Source organism: Poecilia mexicana, unplaced genomic scaffold, assembly GCF_051168715.1.
Source record: "Poecilia mexicana isolate PSO_F unplaced genomic scaffold, ASM5116871v1 scaffold_15, whole genome shotgun sequence".
Taxonomy (NCBI): Eukaryota; Metazoa; Chordata; class Actinopteri; order Cyprinodontiformes; family Poeciliidae; genus Poecilia; species Poecilia mexicana.
The window spans coordinates 20,570,124-20,593,820 of record NW_028263384.1 but is presented as its reverse complement, the minus strand read 5'-3'; the positions used below and the strand labels follow the sequence as shown (position 1 = coordinate 20,593,820).

At 39.4% G+C, this 23,697-nt stretch overlaps 2 protein-coding genes across 3 annotated transcripts; one reads left to right on the top strand and one right to left on the bottom strand.

The window, feature by feature from the left end:
• Positions 1-1,610: 1,610 nt before the first annotated feature.
• Positions 1,611-9,638, top strand: msh6 (mutS homolog 6 (E. coli)). The gene is made up of 10 exons (XM_015009919.2): positions 1,611-2,053; positions 3,214-3,416; positions 3,524-3,705; positions 3,826-6,379; positions 6,580-6,863; positions 6,944-7,061; positions 7,571-7,660; positions 7,735-7,889; positions 9,182-9,381; positions 9,458-9,638. The coding sequence occupies exons 1-10, from the start codon at positions 1,776-1,778 to the stop codon at positions 9,537-9,539; spliced, it is 4,146 nt and encodes a 1,381-aa protein (XP_014865405.2). The 5' UTR covers positions 1,611-1,775; the 3' UTR covers positions 9,540-9,638.
• Positions 9,606-23,151, bottom strand: fbxo11a (F-box protein 11a). 2 transcript variants are annotated; one of them, XM_015009933.2, is made up of 22 exons: positions 22,797-23,144; positions 19,771-19,895; positions 19,587-19,668; positions 18,338-18,482; positions 17,800-17,929; positions 17,209-17,292; positions 16,994-17,126; positions 16,806-16,912; positions 16,576-16,687; positions 15,993-16,099; positions 15,439-15,576; positions 15,043-15,260; positions 14,783-14,963; positions 14,531-14,653; positions 13,456-13,541; positions 13,259-13,335; positions 13,014-13,157; positions 12,798-12,908; positions 12,585-12,692; positions 12,395-12,503; positions 12,205-12,303; positions 9,606-11,149 (listed from the first exon to the last, which is right to left on the bottom strand). In XM_015009933.2, exons 1-22 carry the CDS (start codon positions 22,888-22,890, stop codon positions 11,020-11,022), a joined length of 2,643 nt encoding a protein of 880 aa, XP_014865419.1. In that variant the 5' UTR covers positions 22,891-23,144; the 3' UTR covers positions 9,606-11,019. The 2 variants fall into 2 exon arrangements, 1 of the variants encoding a protein (XP_014865419.1); XR_001421114.2 differs by having other exon boundaries at positions 11,010-11,149; positions 12,453-12,503; positions 22,797-23,151.
• Between the last annotated feature and the right edge of the window lie 546 nt (positions 23,152-23,697).

Here is a 23,697-nt window from a genome sequence, read left to right as displayed (position 1 = left end):
AACGAAATTGATAGCAAACCCTTCTGATCACTTTCTACACTGAGTCTGAATGATCAAAGAGACAGAGCTGTTCGTATTTGAGCTAAAGTGTCTTAGCCTGGTGGAAAATAAGAGGCTACACAGCACTTGAAAGCTTTGTCATATGTCATAGGGGCCTAGTCAAAGCCCAAAACAGTAGCCAACTCAGAAACTGAGGCAACACTTAAAGAAAATGATGGATTCCAGATTTCAATTTGCAAAAACTATAAAAACAATTATTTTTTTCCCCCACTTGGAGGTTTATAATGGGTAATGCCTCAAAGAAATTGCATGAATTGCAAGAATTGAAACTGAAAGAATTGCACTTATTTTGCCACATTAAATGTAAGCATGAGTCAATTACATCAATTTATTAAGTACTTAGATCAATATATTCTAGGCATCAGTACATTGTGATAAAATTAGTAAAGAGCACAAGCATAAGCTTTAGTGTTGCAGTACAAGTTTAAATCTTAGTATGTACTAATCTTAGACTTTTCTTTTTGCTTTCCAGAATGAGCCAATTACACTTCACTATGCTATTCTTAAGTATATATTTATAAATTTAGCTTTCACTGCTTAATTTTTAGTATAAGATAAGTAAACTAGAGGTACACTTAAATAAGCTACTTTTTGCTAGGTACTTCACAATTATGTTCTGCCTTATGCTGGTTTGTCAATAATAAAAAAATTAATTTGGTAAAACCTGAAAAGGTTCAAAGGGGGTTAATATTTATAAAAGGCAAAATCCTCAAAGTGTTTACTCTGTGCAAACCTTGTACGGTGTATAAATGTTTACAAGTATATTTATGTATGTTTCAGTTAGATTTTAGGAGATAATAATTGTTCTGTAAGGTAAAAACATGGTGTGTTATCAATTTGAATTCATTTGTTGTTGTTTATTGCATTATTTACATAAGGTACTTGGTGACACCATCCATTTATTAACATAAGCCAGAGAGTAGTAACTAGTTACATTTACTCAATTACTTTTACTTGAGCAACTTTTTTTGAAAAAAATTACTTTCAGAGAATTTTTATTACGCTGTAATAAAATATAAGGTATCACAACTCTTACTTGAGTAAAATATCTGGATTATCTACCCACTGAAAGTGAAACAATTTACCAAAGACAAATATGCACTTTATGTTAAAGTTTTAAATTGAAAGAAACTGATTTGGAAAAAAATATATATATTTTTGCCTGATTTTGTTATTTTTATGAATTATTGTCATCTCGGCCCTTAAAATACCAACATTTCCACTTACCTTTATATTTTGGTCTATGTGATGATGTAATTTTTTTTAATATCAAGTGATCATTTTGATCAGTTACTCGGTACTTGAGGAGACTTGAGTAATTTCTAGGAAGAATACTTTTTACTTTTCCTTGAGTAAAAGTATGTTGAAGTAGTGATACTTTTACTTGAGTACAATTTTTGTGTACTGTACTCTGATAAGCCACGAGGGTGTAGCTTGTATGTTTGAGAAAAAAGAAGTATTCGCGCCAACAGAGTGACCAACAAACGAAGCTGTGTTTTGATTTCGTTTCTTCACGTCACAGTGTCGTCGCCTGTCATTGGACAAAGCTCGTGATCACGCCCACAACGTCGCGTGCGTTTGTTTCCCGCGAGTAGCGAGCTTGGTGGCTACTGGATGCTAGGTGGTGGTAGTGGCGACTGGAGGATCAGAAGGGCTCTACCTTTCGGAACTGTTTCTGAAAAAAGGCAGCGAAAGCTGAATTTAATCGAGAGCACATGGCGAAGCAAAGCTCTCTCTTCAACTTTTTCACCAAGTCTCCGCCGCCGGTTTCCAAACCGAAGCAGAGTTCCTCCCCGGCCGAAGCGGACCTGCCGAGCTCCGTGGAGAAGTCCAACTCGTCTCCCAAGGAGGAAGCTAGACAGACGCAAAGCAAGCAGCAGCAGCAGCAGCAGCAGCAGCAGCCGAGTAAGACCAGCAAAGTTAAGCAGAACAAGCCTCCAAGCGGAGGATTCAAGAAACTGTTCGGAGACAAGGCCGCGACGACTGAAAACAGGTCAGTTTTTGGAACCGTGTAATTCCTGGTGTCACTGTTAACGTGTTTTATTTCCCCGTCTGACAAAAAAAATGACAGCATGGTCAGCAAGCTTTGTGTTCAAAACGTAGCAAAAATAAATTCTGCAGTTCTCAAATGTGTCAAAGTTAAATGTTATTTCTGTCGTATTTTTAAAATAGATGCAGATTGTGGTTGCAAACCAAACCTCTGTTGTAAAGCTCAAACGTGAATCATCTCCATCTCTTATCAAAAGTGAAGGCATTATGACGATTTGCAGGTGTGCTAACGTGTTCTAGTTGTAGACTATTTACTACACTGTCCCAAAGTGTTCTCTAGTCAAAAATCAGAGTAAAATCACATAAGTGATCAACAACAACCTATCCTAGACTATTCTTGAATAGATGTTTCAAGTAGCTGAAGCTATAAAGCTGACAGTTTTGTAGTAACAGCTTTTGAGAGCTTTTGAGCTTTTGTTTGTGAGAGTCTGCTTTTTTTCCTATTTAACAATTTATCTCCAAGCAGATAAAATAGGGGTCTGAGTTTGTCAGAGTATAAAATATTCATTAATATTCATTAATAGTTAACCTTTAGCTCAAAAATGACTTAAACATACCATTCTGGCCATAAGATTACATCCTCTACCTCTGGCATAATTGTCATATTAATTTTAGTCATTTAATGATACATTTTTGACAATTTTCACCCCTATTGAACTATGCTTAATTTGATTTGATTTTGAAATCAAGCGTAGCCCATTCTTTTTATATTCATCAATAACCATATGGCATAACTGTGTCTGGATATTTGACCTGTCATCTAATCAGAAACCCCCGAGTTTATTTAAAATACCTGCCATGCTGGTGGTGATCAGCAGGCAGTGGTCAAATATCCAGCCAGAACCACGCGGGAAGGTTTTCCACGGCTACAAAAAGATTGTGATTTCTTAGCAATGTGTTTACTTTTCTGTCTTAATTTTGGCTTTGAGGAAATGTAGCATAATTAGCCAAACTTTTGCAGTAATTCTTGTTTTCAAAACATATTGAAATTGTTGCTTCATAATCCTTCCAACCTGAAAAAAAAAAAAAATTAATACGACAAGATTATAGTTTCTGTCATATTACACGATTTGATTTGTGACTTCTTCTTTTCCGCTTTGGCAGCTCCAAATGCTCATTTGGTGCTGGCGCCCTCGTGTGGGCTAAACTGGAAGGACACCCCTGGTGGCCATGCATGGTGGTACCTCAACCTCTGACAGGCCAGCAAATGAGGGGCAAAGGTCGGGATCAGCGCATGCATGTCCATTTCTTTGATGAACCTCCAACTAGAGGATGGGTCAGCACCAAATACATTAGAGAGTACCAAGGTGAGCTGTTTCTACTAGTCATAATTAAAACAGTATTAATTATTCAGATGTTTCAGTTTGTGCTGAGTCCTTGTGTGGGTAATCTAATCTAGATTATGTCTCTTTAGGGTCTGACAGCAGTGATGTTAAACCGGGGGGGGTGTTCTTCAGCAGCAAACCCGTGATCCGTCGTGCGATGGAGCTCGCCGATAAATCCTTTTTCGATAGTCCTGAAAAACGATTAAAAATGCCGGTCTGCAGGGATCCATCTGATGACGAAGAGGAGGATGAAGAAGAAGAAGAAATGGAGGTGAATATAAATATCAAAAGCCTGTTAGAATGAGATTAATGGATTACTGACCTTGCATTTAACTCAATTAAAATTTTAATTCAATCATTATTTAAAATGTACTTGTTTGTTTTTTCTTAGCTTGACAAGCCAACAGCGAGTGATGAAGAGGTCAGTGACATGGAAGAACAGAAAAGCAAAGAAGTGAAGTTGCCCAAAGCCGGTCGACGTTCTTCGCGTTCCTCCGCAGAGCAAGGAGGCAAACCCAAGCGCCGCCGCATCATCGTGGCCTCAGACAGCGACGGATCAGACGAGGAGTTCAAACCAGAGCAAGCTGCATCCACCAGCGAGGAAGAGGAGGAAGAGGCGACCGTGAGCAGTGAAGAGGAGGAGGAGAGCAGCCAAGAGTCGGAAGCAGACAGCCCGATCAAACCTGTGAAGCGCAAACGTCCTGCAGACAAATCTGTCAGTAAGAAAGCGAAGACGCCAGCTACGCCCTCAGCTGGACCTAAACGAGCTCCAAAGACGATCACTGCTGACGCCAAATCCCGCTTGTCCGCCTTCTCCGCCCCAGACACCTTTGAGAGCCAAGCAAACGGATCCGGTCCCGCCGGAGGGGCGACAACCTGGGATCATGAGAAGCTGGAATGGCTGCAGGACGGTCGGAGGAAGGACGGTAAGAGACGCCGTCAGAGTGAGGACGACTACGACCCGACCACTCTGTACGTCCCCGAAGACTTCCTGAACAGAAACACTCCTGGGATGCGCCGCTGGTGGCAGCTGAAGTCTGGGATGTTTGACACTGTGATTTTCTACAAGGTGGGAAAGTTTTATGAGCTGTACCACATGGATGCCGTGATTGGTGTCAATGAGCTCGGCCTGACGTTCATGAAGGGCACATGGGCGCACTCCGGCTTCCCGGAAATCGGCTTTGCGCGTTTCTCAGACGTGTTGGTGCAGAAGGGCTACAAGGTGGCCCGCGTGGAGCAAACGGAGACCCCGGAAATGATGGAAGCGCGTTGCAAGACCATGGCCAAGCCCACGAAGTTTGACCGCGTCGTCAGAAGGGAAGTCTGCCGGATTATCACCCGCGGTACCCAAACCTACAGCGTGTTGGACGGCGCTCCTTCAGAGAGCCAGAGCAAGTTCCTCCTGAGCTTAAAGGAAAAGGCTGAAGACGAGAGCTCTGGACGCCATCGCACTTACGGCGTTTGCTTCGCAGACACATCAGTGGGATATTTCCACATCGGTCAGTTCTCAGACGATCGCCACTGCTCACGGCTACGCACCTTAATCGCACACTTTCCGCCTGCTGAGGTCCTCTTCGAAAAGAGTAACCCGTCTGCCGAAACCCGCAAAATCCTGAAGGCGTCTCTGTCCTCCGCGCTGCAGGAAGGGCTGAGCGCAGGGACACAGTTTTGGGATGCTCAGAAGACGCTGAAAACTCTCTCAGAGGAGAATTATTTTGAGGAGACGGCTGGAGACGGATTCCTCCCTGTGCTCCTGCGGAGGATGACCTCGGAGAGCGACTCCCTGTGTCTGTCCCCTAAGGAAGGCTACGAGTTGGCGCTGTCGGCTTTAGGCGGCTGCATTTTCTACCTGAAGAAATGTCTGGTCGACAAAGAGCTGCTCTCCATGGCCAACTTCGAAGAGTACGTCCCTGTTGACGTGGAGTTGGAGAAAGCTGCTGGACCCGCCAGTTTTTTCTCCCAGACCCGTCAGCGGATGGTCCTGGATGGCGTGACGCTGGCGAACCTGGAGATCTTCCAGAACGGTTCAGGGGGAACCGAAGGGACGCTGTTAGAGCGTTTGGACTCCTGCTCTACTCCATTTGGTAAGAGACTGCTGAAGCAGTGGCTCTGCGCTCCATTGTGTAACCCCACCTCCATCAGGGACAGGCTGGACGCCATGGACGACCTGATTGCAGCGCAGGCTCAGGCCACCGACGTCTCAGAGCTGCTGAAGAAGCTTCCGGATCTGGAGCGGCTTCTGAGTAAAATCCACAGCATTGGCACCCCTCTGAAGGGCCAGGACCACCCGGACTCCAGAGCAGTGCTCTATGAGGAAGTCACCTACAGCAAGCGCAAGATCGCCGACTTCCTGTCAGCGCTAGAAGGCTTCAAAACAATGCAAGAGATAATTTCTGCTTTCGCTCCGGCTGTAGGCGACTTTCGCTCCACGCTGCTTCGTCAGATTGTCAGCCTGAAGACGGAAGAGGACGGCCTCTTCCCGGATCTGTCGGCAGAGCTGAAGCGCTGGGAGACGGCCTTCGACCACCAGAAAGCCCGCACCACTGGGGTCATAACCCCTAAGGCTGGCTTCGACCCGGAGTTTGACCAGGCTCTCGCAGGAATCAAATCCTGCGAACGGGACCTGCAGGACTACCTGGAGCGGCAGAAGAAGAGGCTCGGCTGTAAGAACATGGCGTACTGGGGAACCGGGCGGAACCGCTTTCAGATGGAAGTTCCCGACAGCGTTTCGGAGAGGAACATCCCCGAGGAGTATGAAGTGAAATCCACCAAGAAAGGCTGGAAGCGCTACGTGACGAAGGAGAGCGAGCGGCTCTTCTCAGAGCTGCAGGGATTCGAGGAGAAGAGAGACGCAGCACTGAAGGACTGCATGAGGAGGCTCTTCTACAACTTCGACAAGAACTACAGAGACTGGAGGACGGCTGTGGAATGCATGGCCGTGCTGGGTAAGAACCGCTGACGTCACAAGTACATGTTTTTCCATGTCTCTCTGTCCATCTATTTTTCCGGCTATCCATGTGGAGGTAGAGGATCTATCATTTGTCCATAGATTCATGTGCTCATTGGCTTTCCCATCTATCGCTTTCTGTTCGTTCATCCCTGAGTTTCTTCCGAATTTCATTTTGTGCGTTTTTTTTCCCCCCAGACGTTCTGCTGGCTTTGTCCCGCTACAGTCTGGGTGGCGACGGGCCAATGGCCAGACCCCAGGTGGCTCTACCAGAGGACGATGACCGCGGCACGCCCTTCATTAACCTCACCGGATCCCGTCATCCCTGTGTGACGAAAACGTTTTTTGGTGATGACTTCATTCCTAACGACATCTTCATCGGTTGCCCTGGGAACAGTGAAGGTGATGAGGTGGAAGGTCGCGCCTCATGTGTCCTTGTAACGGGACCAAACATGGGGGGAAAATCTACCCTAATGAGACAGGTGGGCTTGTTTTTTCACTAAATTATTTTTTTTTTTTTGTATTCTCTGCCAGCGTGTTTTAATAAACGTTGTTTTTCTAGTGTGGACTTGTGATCATCCTAGCTCAGCTCGGATGCTACGTTCCAGCTGAGAGCCTTTGCTTCACTCCGGTCGATCGGGTCTTCACTCGGCTGGGAGCATCGGATCGAATCATGGCCGGTAACGCCACACACACCTTTAACCTCTAACTCAGACCAATGCATAATAATGCAAGTTCGCGCTCTTGAAGAACAATAAACTAATTTCTAACAAACACGTAACACTGAAACTGAATGACACTTTAAATATCCAGAATAAACAAAACAACTGAAAAAACAAATAAAATAGATACTGAAGTCTCTGTAAACAAAATTGCCCTTCAGAAAAAGTCTAGCTGAGACCAAAAAACCAAACTGAGTCCTTTTGTCATCCAGTTTTTGGTAGAGAAAAATAAGGAAAAACAAACATTAATGTAAAGGGAAAACATGAATCTCATTTTAATTCATCAGGCGATTGAGTTATTGCTACCTGCTACAGGCTTAGTGGCATCACAACCACGCAAAAAAAAAAAAATCAGATTTCATTAAAAAAAAAATTTGTAATTTAGCATCAGGGCCTGCTATGTGCCCGTATCCATGACGATCTGAGCTTCTTCCATCGGTCTAAGCCGTTTTTCTGTCCCTCTGCAGGCGAGAGCACCTTCTACGTGGAGCTAAGCGAGACGGCCAGCATCCTGCACCACGCCACCAGACACTCTCTGGTGCTCCTTGATGAACTCGGTGAGACTTTGATTCGCGCTTCCTGCCTGTTACTGCGTTGTCATGGTGACTCATGAGGCCGTGGCGTGTTGTAGGAAGGGGCACGGCTACATATGACGGCACAGCCATCGCCAGCGCTGTCGTGAAGGAGCTTGCTGAGAAGATCTGCTGTCGCACTCTGTTCTCCACGCATTACCACTCCCTGGTGGAGGACTACGCTAACAACGCCGCCGTGCGACTGGGCCACATGGTAAGAGGAGTCTTTTCTTTATTCTAATATTTAAAAAATCCTACATGTTTCCTATTATGGAGGAATATTTTCAACATAACATTAATATTTTGTAATTAATGTAAGAATTTAATTCATAATTGACTGTTTTCAGTCGTGAATTTGACTTTCAAAGCCATAAACGTGTGATTTAAATTTTAGAAAACAAAATTATGACTTTTCTTTTTTCATTTCCCAAGTGGTGTAAAAGAACTTCGCAGGTTTATTGGAATTTAATCTAAGATCCTATTAGGATCTTCCCAATAGAATCCCATTTACACCACTTGAAAGAATAAAACACATTGTTGTAATTATAAAATGGAAATTTATATTTTGACTTGCAGTGTCAAGTCAAAATCATAAGTTAAAACATTTGTTTTAAGTTATAAACACGTTTTTAATGTTGTTAGCGTTCCAAATCTGCTTGCGGAGCAGCAAATCCTGTTGCTTTTACTCAATCTTTCTTATTTTTTTCCGCTGTAACTCGTACTGCAGCCTACAACCCGGAACTTCTTATAACTTTTATTTAGTATCCGGGTTCAGCACCCGCCGATCTACTCGTATACAAATTTTCAGCCTCATTCATTTGTAGGTGTGTCATTTGACTCCGCCCACAACACACCGTGATGATTCTCTTTCTCTAGAGATGTTTAGATTTCATCTAGAATCAACAGGTGAGGAGTCAAAGCAAGCCCTTTTTGCCTTTTTAAGAAGTCGTAATAAAGTCGGAGCGTTGACATGAAACTTTCTTGTAATGAGATTTAAAACTCATCTCGGTTTAATGAGTTTTGCATCTTTTGAAATACTACTCCTGAATTTATTTCCATGCTCTGGCAGTTGAATGCTTTTGTAGAAATCACTTTTACCCTCACATGACAAAGTCATAAGTATAACTTAAAATGCTGTATTTACTCTGATAAAAGTGTAATTGAAAGTCTAAATATGAGTTTAAACTAATAGTTTGGTCTTTCAAAGACGAAAATATGTATAATCTCATTATTTTGAATCCGAAATGTCCCAATCTATTTCTTTCCAAGTCATTAAAATGGGCTTTAAAACTTAAGAGTGAAGCAATAACCAAAGGATCACAGTTGGGGAGAATTTTAACAGTTGGTGGCTTCATCTAGATTACAGAACAGCTGCATCCTCCGATCCGGCCTCAAGCAGCTTCCTGAACCAACGTTAGACGTTGCAAAATAAATGTTGTGCTTCTGTCCAACAAATCAGCCGTCGCCTTCACTTTTCCACCTCAACTTGTGTTTTGTCCCCTGTAGGCGTGCATGGTGGAGAACGAATGCGAGGATCCGAGTCAGGAAACGATCACGTTCCTCTACAAGTTCATCACCGGCGCTTGTCCAAAGAGCTACGGCTTCAACGCTGCGCGGCTCGCCAACCTGCCAGAGGAGGTCATCCAGTCTGGACACAGGAAGGCCAGAGAGTTTGAGAGAAGCACCGTCAGCCTCAGACTATTCAGGTGCGTTTCCTTTTGAAACGTGCAGCAAGTTTAACGCTGCGGCTCCGTTGACAGTTTCCTTCCATTTTCCCTGCAGGAAACTCTGCCAGTTCGCTGAAGATGCTGCTCCAGACAACGCGCGCTTCACTTCACTCGTTCAACTGCTCAACGCCCTGTAGTTTACCCACAAACCCTCATGTTTCTATTTTTGTTCTCTTCAGTGGGGGGAAAAAACACTACTGCAATGATCTAATAAAGTTTATTTTAAAAAATGACAATGTTTCATCTAGGAAATTAAACCCTTTTAATTCACACTAGCGCCTACATAACGGTTATTGAATACTTCACAATATATTAAGTCTAGATGTTATGATACATGCATACATTTTCAGTCTGTATGAGAAATCCACAATCACCAGTACACATGAATGGAAGGAGAGGGGGAGGCGATGAAACCATAAAGCGCTGTAAATAGGTACTTGTCTCAGCTTCTGTAGAGCAAAAGCTGTTCGATTCTCCAGCAACATTGGAAACAGAAAAATAAACAGAAAAATCCTAAGAATTATGCTTTTACAAGACTTTTTGCTTTTAATTTTGTGGATGTAAAAACAGTCAAGCATCTGATATTAAAGACAATGAAGCAACACTTTAAAACAGGACCAGATGTAAACAAACAGGACTTGGATCATTTCCCATCGGATGTGTAATTATACTTTCACATCAGTAATCGTTTCACTTTTACTTGGTTGTAAATAAAAGCTGTTTTGGATTAAGTTTCATGCTTCTAAAATGCATGTTTAGCAAACCAACATGGAAAATAAACGATATGCATAGAATACGTAAAGCAGGTTCTAGCGGTCTTGTCAAAGCACATTTCGGCGTCAGATTTTCTGTGTTGCAAAAAAAATATATATAATAAAAATAAGTCAACATTGCTGGAGAAAATGTTTAGTGTTTTCCTCTTTTCTCTGGTCTCTTTCACAGAAAGAAGTTAGATACTGCGACATGAGTATAATTACAGCAATTTTGGGGAATAACCAAAAAAAAAAATAAAATAAAGATATTCAAGTACAGTAAGATTTTTGCATGAAAATACAAAACTACACAAAAGCATAAAATCAAATCTCATCAGTTCTCTTGAAGGAAAAAAATCAAAAGCTGAAGTGCTGAAGGGTTTTTTTTTTTTGTTTTGTTTTTTTTACCCCGTATGTTACAAACAAGAACATCGGTCGCCCAAGTGGTGGAAGCATCGGAAGTGGGACCTTTTTCTATGACGAGAACTCTCTGGATCTGTACATCGCTGAAGTAACTTGTTCTTGCGCTTCTTTAAGGAAGATGAGCGAAGGTGGCTTTTGTCCGTCTCGCCAGTTCAACCCACAAACCCTGAGTCAGCTGCTCTCCTCTGATCCACTGGTGTTTTTTTTTTTTTTAAACAAAAAGCAAGGCATCCATCATCAAGACTTCTTTTCTTTTTTTTTTCTCTAAACATCTTTAAGCATTTTCATGTCCCAGGTGTTTTTTTTTGTTTTTTTTTGTAAGCTGTATTTGCTCTGTCAAAGTGAATCTGTTACTTAGTTCGGGCTTCCTCTTCTGCTGCACAACTAAAAGTGTCTGTGTGTTCAATTGAGCCGAGGCACAAAGGGTCCTCGGGTCTGGAGCTCAGTTGTGCTGCAGCGTGTTGGACTCTATAGGAGGAGCCGAGTCGTACAACGTGTCTGTGTCATGAGTCGGCTCCCCAGCTAACGTGCATGGATTCGACAGCGTCCCCGCACCGCAGTCGCAGAAAAATCTGCAGAAGAAGAAGAATTAAATTGTGGGTTGAATTATAATGCAAAAACAGGAAGATTAGACCACTTGTAGACAGGAAATACATACAATTAATGTTACATTTAATTGTAAAATGTTTTTTTGGCCATTTTCATCGATACAAGTGGAATAACCTTTGCAAAGGCAGACTGAGGTGAGTTTAAATTTTCATGATTTTTTTTTTGCTTCGTCTTTCAAATGCTTTTTAAAACTATATAGATGATAAATGGACTTAATTTATTTAGCACCTTTCAAGTCAAAAATCCCCAAGAAGTAAGACGCTGAGCATTAAAAGTCAAACGCAGTAAGTGTTCATTGTGCGTCTTCTGGGGGACAGAATGGATCCGCGTCAGGTTCTAATAACGGATGAAAAACGTCTCAAAATTTGTATTTTGAGACGTTTCTGTCTCAAACTCAAAATTATCTAGTTAAGATAAAGGCTAAGCAACAAATGCTATTGACTAAGAAAATCCCTTTAAAAGTTTAGCATTTATAGTTTCCTACTATAAAAGGCTTGTTGCTATAAATAGGAAACAATTTCCTAAAAATTGCACTAGGAAATGCAAGTTTTCCTGATAAAAATTATTTTTGTATATGGAATACAAGGACAGAAAGTCAACTATATAGGGAACAATTTCCATCAAGTGGGTTGAAATTTTATAAAATGCATGAATATATGTGTTGTATGAAGATAATTGAAGGAGTTAATGGCATCCACTTGTTTCCTCCGTTATGTTTTTTTTATTATTATTTTGTTTCTACATTACACATAAAATTAGTAATCCAAAACACTTGTACACAAAAATGTGGGGAATCTGACATTTATGTATTGAAGTTTTATAAAAAAAAATGTATACATCGCTTCTTTTCTGTAAGAACGTTCTGCAATTTTTTATTTAATTATTCAGGTTTTGTGAATTTCACCCACAAAACCAATTAATATAAAACTATATTAGGGATAAAATAGCTTGTTCTTAGAAAAATATGTACATTTACAAAGCTTAACTGAATTAACCGAATATGAATATATACACTGACCTATCATGTCTGATGAACTCCACGTCGTGTCCTTGGTGACACTTCTTTATACAGTTCACACAAATGGCGTTGCGGTCTGTTGTGTTGCAGGTGTGACACCTGTGTAAGCCAAAAATGAATCATCAATAAAAGAAAAACCAACACAAAAACCATGAGAGATCATTACTGTCTCCATGATTGAGCTTGTTACCTGTAAAAATCGTGCATTGGGTAGCTGGTGTAACTTGAAATCTTGTACAGGCACTGACCTCTGCTCACAGCCTTTTCAATGGCATCTTGATTGTTCTGTATTTTATTATCTGAAGTAGACATAGGAGAAATGTAAATATTAATATTTTATTAACAGCTGGTTAGCATAAAGTATTTGAGCATGCAAGTACCTTTCATTGTAACATTGACACCAGATGCCAGGAACAACCCCCCAAAACGATTGTTGAAGATCTGATTGCCTTCTAGGGTCGCTGTAGCGTGGTTGGTTATCTCAATACCTTCAATTTAGGAACAAAACAGATTTAAAATAACTCGTTTTAACAAAATGAAAACAAACAGCATTCAAAGTTTATTAAAAACAGCTGTGCGTGTGTGTTGCCCACCTGCAGCGAAGCCGTCAAATATCCTGTTTTTCCTCAGTGTGGGGTGACTGTTGGTGCTAATGAGAACACCTGCTTGGGCATTTCTGAAGATGTCATTCTCTTCTAGCAAACCTTCACAAAAAAAAAAAGACTGACTTTTAGATTTGCTGCAGTAGTAATGCAGGAAAAATACTAAACGGTATCAATCTGTGACTTTTAGATAAACTGATAAACTACCTCGTCCTCCGTTGAATATACAGATCCCCCCGTCTCTCCCGTCATGGATCTTATTCCTCCGCAGCGTGGGGTTGCTGTCTGTCTTGATCCACACTCCCGCCATTGCATTGTCAAAGATCTCATTGTCCTCAATGAATCCCAAGCCTGAAAAGCCAGGAGAAATGGAGTAAACAAAATGACAAATGGCAATAGCAAAGCACTATATTGGCAGAAAAAAAATAAAAAAAACCCTTTGTGATTCCCACCTGAGTTGTAAACCAAAATGCCTCCATTTTGGCCGCCCCAGATCTTGTTCCGTCTGATTTTGGGATTGCTGCCAGTCCTGTCGAAAAGAAAAAGGATGAAAGGAGTAAATTAAAGCAGACTGTTTATTTCAGCATGTATAAATCAAAATTTGGGATAAAAAATGTTCAAGATTATTGACTTTTTTTCCCCAACAAACCTTATTTGAACCCCAGAGTACATGTGATTGTAGATGTCGTTGTCCTCCAGCACACCATGGCCATTATCGTAGAAGTAAACTCCAACCTGTTTCAATAACACACATCAGTATTTAATATTCTTCGTCTTGATAAAATACACAAAACTGAAGAGCTTTAAAAGCTAGCACTCTGATGGAGAATTAATGGCATTATCATGATCAAACAAAATTACAAAACAACGTAAACAAGTGATTCTATAATGAAACGGGGTTTCATTCATACATTTTCTAAGAAATCCTGTAAAGATCGGTTTTAGAGATTCAAAGTTTTTTTTCCCCCTCTTTCATTATTTAAGAGAGTGAGTGTTACAAATTGGCAGTATATCAATTCTGCTTATTTTATTGTTTTTAGCTAGGGTTGTTTGTAAATAAATTGTTCTTTTAAAGAAACACATTTTCAAGATTGTGATGGAAATACTGTCATCACTATATGTTTGTTTTGATGAATGAAGTTTATTTCTCACTATGCATAACAATATTTAGATTTTTTTTAACCACTCAAATGATTTTGTGATTAAGTCACAAAATTAGCTTCTTTCCTCCTCGTATATACAAAATGGAATATGTGTGAATTTTTTATTTTGTTTGGAATTTTTTGTTTAATTCAGTTTTGTGTAATGTATATCCATACCAATACAAATGTATAAATATATAAAAAATATCATCACCTATTGGAAAGGAGTAGATTACATTTTTAAAGGGGAATAAAACATAGATGATCTGCAGTGATGATGTATTCAACAAAATGGATGTAGAATGAAAGTAAATGGCACAAAAAAATACCAAGAGGGACAAAATTATGTATTTTTTAATGCTTCACACACTTCTTGCCTTTCACTCTTAGTTATTGACAAGTTCTCTTTAAAATCATTGTTTTTAAGCTGAATCTTGATAAATATAATTTTCCATGACAAAGAAGCTAAGTGAAGAATATTCAACAATAGCACAAAACCATAAGGAAGGGTTAGGGTTTTCCTTTTTACCCTTTACTTTTTACTTGCACATAATTGTTTCATATAACCAGCTGTCATCTTACCTGCTTCCCGCTGTGTATCCTGTTCCTCCTCAGCACTGGCATACTGCCTGTCGTCACCCACACTCCCGCCAGAGTGTTACTGTACACCTCGTTCTCCTCTATAACTCCCTGTCCTTTTTCATGCTGCACACACACAAAGAAAGAAAAACAAACACTATTACGTTTCCAAGTTAGAGTAGAAAATCTACTGAAGCTACACACTAAAAATGGAAGAAAATGAACCAAAAGGTTTGTTTTAACAGCTGTATTTACCACATATATGCCACCATGTTGACCGTCATGGATCTTGTTGTGTCGCACAATAGGACAGCTGTTCGTCCTGATCTGGATTCCTGCCAGGGCGTTGCCGTAGATGTCGTTGCCTTCTATGAGGCCTCGGCCGTCACCAAAAATGTAAACGCCACCTTGGTTGCCATTAAAGATGGCGTTACCCCTGTGTTTGGACAAAGCAACATATTTGAGCATGTAACATTTTAAAGGAAAACCCCAGCTGTCAGTCTGGCCACACTGACCTTATTGTGGGGTCGCTGTTTGAGGTTATCCACACGCCTGCAAAGTTATTTGCATAGATCTTGTTTTCGATGAACTGCCCGCGTCCCTTTTCATGCACATATATGCCACCAGTCTGACCGTGGTGGATTTCACAACGAACCACTGTGGGGTTGGCGTATGCCTTCACTTCGAAGCCGGCAATCCGGTTCCTATGGATGTTGCAGCTCTCAAAGTAACCCTACAGAAACACGGAGCAATACCGAGTTAGTGCGCAAAGAGGAAAGATGTATTGAACATGTGTGTGAACAACTACACAGGTCTGTTTTGTCACACTGCAAAGAGGAGCAAAGAGTTTGAAACCGATATATTTAGGAAGGAAACCCAGCAGCTGACTGTGAGAAGCTTTTATTTCTCACCATGCCATGATCAAATGTGAAGACGCCGACGTCTCTGCCATGATGGATGTGGTTCCTTCTGATGATTGGGTTGCCGTGGTTCTTCACCCAAATCCCCGCAAGAGCGTTGTTTGAAATCTCATTGTCCTCGTAAATGCCCTAAACAACAACATGAATATGTATTAGGATTTATTTCCACTTAAAATAAAATATTTAAAATAAAAAATGGTTGCCTGAAAATCACTTCTCTGTTTAGAAGTGATTTTCTCAACAGAAAAATTAATTTGTTGGGACTTTTATGTGATCGGACAATTTTTCTAAGACCGGTGATCACTGCAGAACATCCTAACCCTATCCTATCATCCCAAGTGAGAAAAAGTTTTCATCATCTTTTTATAATCTCAAAGAAAATCTAAAATCTGTATCAGCCAAGAGTAGCCTGGCTGGTGGATCTCTCCTCAGATACCTAACAGTATCTGAGATTCTTCTCCTTTAGTAGAATGAAGATTAAATTACTGCCACAGAAATCCAGATGATCAAATGCTAACATTATACAAGCAAAAAGTGTACACTACCTGTGCATGGTCAGTGATGTAAAGGCCAACATTTTCACAGTCACTGATGTTGCAGTGCTTTATTGTGGGACAAGCCCCCTGACCACTGACGCACACGGCGGACCCAACTGAAACAGAAAAACCTTATGTCAACATGGATAATGCAAAAAAAAAAAAAAAAAAAAGTTTAAAAAGAAAATCAAAGTGCCAATAAGTACAGCATCTCCATATTTTTTTTAGTGGGGAGTTTTAGTGTGTCAGCAGCAAAGTAAAGAGCAAATTAAAGCACAAAGACATAGAAGACCAAACAGCAAGGTCAGATATACAAAGTAAGAAAACCGCAGAAAAACGACAAATGCAGATTCTGAGAAATGTACAAGAGTAATAAAATAATGTAAGGCAGCTTTATTATATATTGCACCTTTCAGCCAAAGGCAATTCAGAGTTAAAAGTACATAAAGATAAAACAACACAATGTAATAAAACACTTCAAACCAATATAGCAATAATATGCAAACTGTTATTTTTCAATTTGAAATTTCTTGAATTTCAATATAAAACAGGCAGCTCTTTCCAAGTTTTGTATTCAAGGACAGAGTGTTACCTGTGCATGTGCTACGGATGATGCAGTGGTCGATGATGGGGCTGCAGTTCACTGTAATCTCCAAGCAGTGGTGCGCATTGTGATGCTGGGCGGATTTATCGTCAGGGTTGAACTGCAGAGCAGACAACAATTACAAAATAACCAACGATAAACATGCACAACCATGGAAACGAGAAGAAATTGCACTAAACTTGCTACATACAACAATTATAAACCACAAGTCTTTTTACCCTGATAGTCATAAATCCAACGTAAGCGTCCTCTGAGCCCTCCATGAAAACAAAAGTGGAGTCTCTGGTGTTCTCTATGATGACTTTCTCTGCAACCTTCCCAGGAGCTACAAAAAGATTATAAAAGTTTAATAACAAGACAAGATTAGTTCAAATGTACTTTTGAAATAGATTTGAGACAGACATACCAGCTCCAATCATTGTGATCGGCGATTCAATATAGATCCACTCATCCGTGTAAATACCAGAGTGGACAAATATCAAGCCGTCGAAGTGAGGCTCCTGACCGCCTCCCAGAGCGTCTTCTATGGTGTCATAATACTGGAAAAAATAAATGAGTGAGTACTGCACTTAAAAAATATAGATTAAAACACATCAGGGTTAAAAAAGCAGTTTGACTTACAAACATGTTATCTCTTCCTTTGTATCTGGCAGGATTACTGTAGAAGTGTTCTGCAAAGCCTGGCTTAACGTGGGCGCCTTTATACTAAAAAAGGAAAACAACACAGACAGAGAGAAAATAATTTAAACTGGACAAATAATAGTCCAAGATTTTCAGATGTAAATACATAAATAGGAAAAAAATAAAAATAAAGGGGAATATTTAAATAAAAATGAGCAGATTATGGTGATGGAAATATCTCATTTCTACATTCTTCTATGCACCTGGAGTTTGGTTTTACTATAGAAACATATAAAAAAACATGTTGAGCTTCATTTAGGGAATCCACCTCCACATATACACACAAATCTACACTTCTCAGAAGACAAACTGCACTACAACATCCTTCTGGAGTTATTTTAATAATATAGTTTTTTTTTTTAAATATGCTGTTCTCATAATACAAATTTTGAAAAAGTGAAAACTGAAGGCATTTAGTTAAATGCATCTTCTTTTAGTTTGGTTTAAAACTCTAAAATGATGGGTGAATGCTAACTTTTGCTAGAAACCACAAGGAGGAGAAAAGCTATTTTATAAATGAGATTTCCTCACCAGCTGCTGAAAACTCTCCTTCCACGGGTTTGGCTGTTCATACTCTTCTGGATTTATCTGGTAAAACTTTCCTGCCTCCGGGTGCATCATAGGTCGAGTGTATTCGAAAACCTCCATGTACAATCGCTTCCTGAAATGTTAAAACACATCAAGAGTAATTAATATTCTCATATAGGCCACAAACACATTAAATACCTCTATGTTTCTCCTTTACACACACACTTAAATAAATGTTTAATTATAGTAACCATAGTGGCATTTAGTAGTATCCCAGAAAACAACTGGAAATTTGAAATAAAGCTGGATAAATGAAAGATGAAGTTACTTAAAAATATATAGTGATCTCTGAAACTTAATTTTAACCAAGTAAAACACAATATTCAATAACAACGTGATGTCAAGTTGTGCATCACTGCAACAGACCCACAAACTGGCAATGTTGACAATCCTCAGGGTATAGAAAGCTGCTTTGCAATCTTAGAAAATGTTGGGTTAAATACCAATATACAAGTCACATTAATTGGACAACAAGCCTCACCAGAGGATGGGGTCGTTGGCCAGCTCACTGAAGCGCTTGCACACACAAGCTGCACGGCACAAGTCCTGCTCCAACAGGTACGAGAAAATCTTCAGCACCACCTCATCTGGAAGCTTCTCCTGTAAATACTGTTCTGCTGGAGCAGCTGGGAAGACAACGACCACGGCGTTAGACCATCGTATGTTTGTGGGAACAAACCTGACATATTTATAACAAGATCACAGGAACAACACAGTTGCTCAGGACTTAAACAAAGCTAGAATGGAAGAAGAAATAAAAAATATTTGTGTGAATTTGTGGCACCAAGTCAAAATGAAGCAATAAATGAAAAAAAAAATATTACAATGTTTTGTAAATAGATGAATTGCTTCTTATTTTAAAATGAGCCACTTTGGCCAACCTTGTGCATAACATGATCTAAGCTGACAGTTGGCTTCAGTACAGCAAGGCTGTGTCACAGGCAAACATCCATTTCAAGTCCTTTGGCGAGAGCAGAAGAGGATGACAAAGGCCCAAATGTCACGAACACCAGACTTTATAAGTTCCTCATATACAAGTTTAGAGCAGCACTACATGTTTAATCCAAACAGATCTACCCAAATTGATGTCTATTAAAATACAGAACTGCACTGATGGATAAATAAAGCTTAATTAATTCAAAATATGAATTTATGATTGCTTAAATCACATTTAAGAGTTATTCTGGTTTGATGGGGTGTTAAAATCTGTCATATTTATGAAGAACCGTCCAACTCAAATAGGTCAAAATACTGGTCCAAGTAACAATCAAGATAAACAGGTTGCAAAACAAAGACTCTAAATAATATACAACTGAATTAAATTATACATGATTTCTCTGCATTTCTAGAGACTATTTATCCCAATTATTTAGTCAGAATTATTAACCATGTTGAAAAGTAAACTGATGCACAATGATTTAACTAGACAGGAACAAAACTGATTGTTTTCGAGTACAAATCAGAAGTGGGAAGGGAAAAATGGAGGTGCAAATTGGTGAAGGAGCGAAATAACCTGGAGTTCAGAAAAACAGACAAGCATAACAAAAAGCCACAACAACAAACAAGTACTGCAGTAAATATAAACGTCTTTATGAACAGCTGCCACAAAATTTTTGCATTAGTTTACATTGACTAATTTTTCACCCAACATTTTCACTCCCAACATATGTAAAACATAATGACGAGTGTGCTCTAAAGAAGATACAAGACAAAACGTTGTGTGTAAGTACCTGGTAAATCTGGACACTTTCCTGAAACTCTGGGACGCTTCGGACGGTGTCCAAAGTTTTCTGTTGTTGAAGTGGAAGCACCCTGTAGGCCAAAGAAAATTTCTCATTATTAGTTATAGAATCATCTTTAAAAACCTTTTTCTTCCATCAATCGTTTCCGCCTGGTGCTTTAGAAAGGCCATACCTCCATGTTTGTCTTTGTGGGACACACCGTTCTCTTGGGTAGAGACTTTCTTCTAAGCTGGTAGGGACTATTCTGAGCTCCTGGACCGGATTCTTCTGCAACCATTTCTGCAGGAATGTCCTCATCTACAGTTAATAGATGAGGGGAAAAAAGATGGTAATTAAATCAACCCAAACAACAACAACAAATGCATTTATCAAGGATATAATGGGCAAAAACTTTTGCTCATGTGAATTTTAAGCTCCTGAGAAAGAAAAGGTTTCTTATGTACCATTAAATAAAATGTTTCCTATTTGATATATTTTGTTTTGAAGCTCACAAATGCTGAAATATCAAAATACCTGTTTAAACAGGATTAATGCAATAACTCATTAGCTGAATTAACTGTTCAAATTACAATATAAGCTTTCAGAAATAAACTTAGAAGACATAAGAAATACACTAGTGAGCACCAAACAGTATTCATGAGGAGCCAAGATAAAAATTAAGAAAGGTAAAATGTCCCTTTTAGGATCTAAGATACTCTGTAGCTGTCAAAGGCTTTGACCTCAGCCTTTGACAGCTAAGGTCAAAGGCTATGATAAATAATCGATTAGACTCTTATCTGCTTGATAAGAGTGTAATCGATTATTAAATAAACAATACAAAACCACCAAATAAGCATTAAAAAGTGTTACGATGCAGCTTGGTTGACATGGGCAAAATGAAAAATCACATTATTACTATTATAACAATAGTACTATAACTCATAAATGACTAATTTCTACGTATAGAAATGAGTAATTTCTAAACGCATCACAATACCATTGCAAATTACTCCACTTTCTATGTTTACACATCAAAGAACTAATTTAAGCAACTAATGAGTTTCAGTTTTTCAAACTTTCCATTAACTAACCACAGACACAGTATGTATTACAAGTAAAAATGAAGTAAAATGTGTATTAAGGTACAAACCCATTTGTAGTAGAGTTTAAGTATGCAAATACGTTTCAGTACAAGCATAAAATAATACGAATTAATTTTACATTACACTAGAAACGCTAAGCTAACTGTGCCCTTCAGTACTGCCCAATGAGCAACTTGAATCATCTTTTTCATTAAAGCCCATCTTTATCATTATTATTATTTTTTTTCTTCCTTGATCAAAGTTTTATTGCACAATAGTATTGTAAACATTGTTAATTTTCTAATTTAGTTGATCATTTAGATGTAATGATGACACCTAGAAAAAGTATTGTGTTCCAAAAAAATTCCCATTTTAGAGTCGGAAAAATCAACCGGAAGTCGGACTTCCAACTAGGAAAGTCAGAATTCTTCAGACGCCGACTTCATGATCCAGTATGGCCAAGCATTGCATCGACAATGGTAAATTGGGGGGGAAATATATTAATTTTACAGTACACACTTACAAGAGTGCATCTGAAATCAATGTTACATGTAGCGCCTGTAACTCTGAACTAAAGAAATTGACAGTGGTGTTTGGGTCTAGAAAGTATAGTTTTAAACAATTGTAAGAAGTACTACAGACATGGCTACTTAGGCGTTTCCATATTGGAATCACGACTTCACTGACCATCTTAACTAAAACGCTGTTAACTCTGGTATGAAATCATTCCCAGTTTCCAGTAAATGTAAAGTAGCATTTTTTTTGATGGTATCAAATATTTAAAACCTAAATATATTTGCCATATTCTTTATTTTTTTTTAGAATAGCATTAAGTTGCTGCTGAAATACTACATTATAACATCCTTATGGTTTGAATTCATTTTATTGATGCCATGTAAAGTTTCTATACTGTACTTATTTAAATGACCATGGTATGGTAAGAATGACCAACATCATCAGTTTGTAAATAATCCTTAAACTATTATGCTAAGTAAGTAAAATATAGATAATAAGAATGTTTAATTGAAATCCCCTACAGGACTTAGTCACTTTTATGACAACATTGCCACTGTGATGATCAATTTGCTACATTATTTTTGCAGCAGTAGGAATAATTATTGTTTTTCTTTCTTAAATAAATGTAAGCAGTACTACAAGTACAAGTACAAGTACTACAAGACATGTTTTGTTTTTTCCACTCTAGGTTATTGAAGCCTACTGTATGAAAATTTATAATGGTCCACACTCCTATTCTAGTTTCTTTGAATAACATTTGCAAGTGCAGATCTCCTGCTGACTGTCATTCAGTTGATATTTAGAGATCAAATATTTCACCATCCCCTAGAGATGCAAATAACGTCAAACTACATTCAGACCATAATTATTACCAGTACATTCCCCTTATAATTGGGAATTTGACAATAAGATAGTGCAAGTACAAGAAAATGCTTCAACTTGAGGCCACTAATGGTTCACTGTTTAATGTCACCCAAAATGCTAAAACCTAATGGGTTATTTCAAGAGAAAAAGTTAGTCATAATGACGGGCAGCGCGACTGACATTTTAACATCGCAGAGGTTATAAAGACTGAGGCTTTTTAGGGGGAAATGACGGCTTACTGTATGAAAGCAAAGGTACGTATATAGCTGTCTAAATACTCCAATAATAACTAACTAGTACGGGCTACCTTTAATTAGCATGCTATTGCAACTAGCAAAACCCTTTAATGCGCCCTTCCAGGCGATTGTCATCCGTCATTCTACTACAGTATCTACATTATGTTATTCAATTGTGAAACATTAGTAATTCTGTCACACAAAAACACTTAAAACAGCATCGGTATTGCGTGAGACAAGCTAAAGACGAGTCGTCTCAGGACATAAAATCAAGCAAAACAAAGCGCGGCCTAAATGCCAGCTACAAACACACAAGCCTCGGCGTTTCCTGACTAGAGTTCACCGACTGAGAACGCCGTGTTAGGCTCACACTGACTAACCCGTCTTTTCTTTATGTCCAACATTTTAGCTTAAAAAATACACGAAACTGCTACGTATTGTCCAGATATAGGACTAAGCAACTGCGGCTGGGAATTTGAGAAGCCTCTCAGCAAAGCTAACGCTGGTTGAAGGAAAATTACCTCTTTCCTGGTGGTTCCTATCCGGCTGCACCGGGCGCGGCCTTGATACTCGCCTAGGTCTTCTGCTAACGTTACTTGCTCTGACGGAGTTCATTTGGGGTGTTGGTAATCTTGAGAAAATGTCGAAGCTTTCACGGCAGAAGAGGCGACGCCGAACACGCCGTCTATTTCTTTTTGTTAAGCATTTGACGAGCTGCCATCTTTCACCGCGGCTCGAGAGGACCGTATCGCTGTGCTGCTCCCCGTTCGCCCGCACTGGTGTTACGTCTGGCCCCGTTCCTCTGGAGCAGGAGGAGCCATAACAGACAGCGACAGTCCGTCAGGCCTCAGTCGCATCACATGCGTAGACTGTTCGCCTTCTCATTGCCTTTTCTGTTCAAGGCGCTCGATTTAAGACGTTCTTTAGACTTTAGCACATTTTTTAAAAAGTTTACTCAGTACTCAGTATGTGAATGTGTGGTTTGTCGCAGCGTTACTTTAGCTTACAAATGATCTCCACACAGTGTTTATTGACACTACTAAACGAACATACTGGTCCTGAACCTCAGTGGGTTCAGGTATGAAATATGTAGGCTATATGCATCTCACTCAGAATATTAGAGAAAAGCCTAAATACTTAGACATGTGTTTAAAAGCTTAATCTCATATAGATTCATTACACAAAAAGATTTTAGTGTTTATTTCTGATCATTTTTGACTGTTGCTGTAACAAATAAAAACGTTAGTATTAAAAGAAGAATATTATATGAAAAAATAATAATAGTACATGTTAGAAACAAGTTTTTATTACGAAGATATGAGCCATTTATAAACTGTAAAGCGATCTGTCCACTTTTTTATATGCATCAGTGGAACGTGTGGAGTCAAGAGGCAGTGTTTTATCTGTCTTCAGCTCCTATCA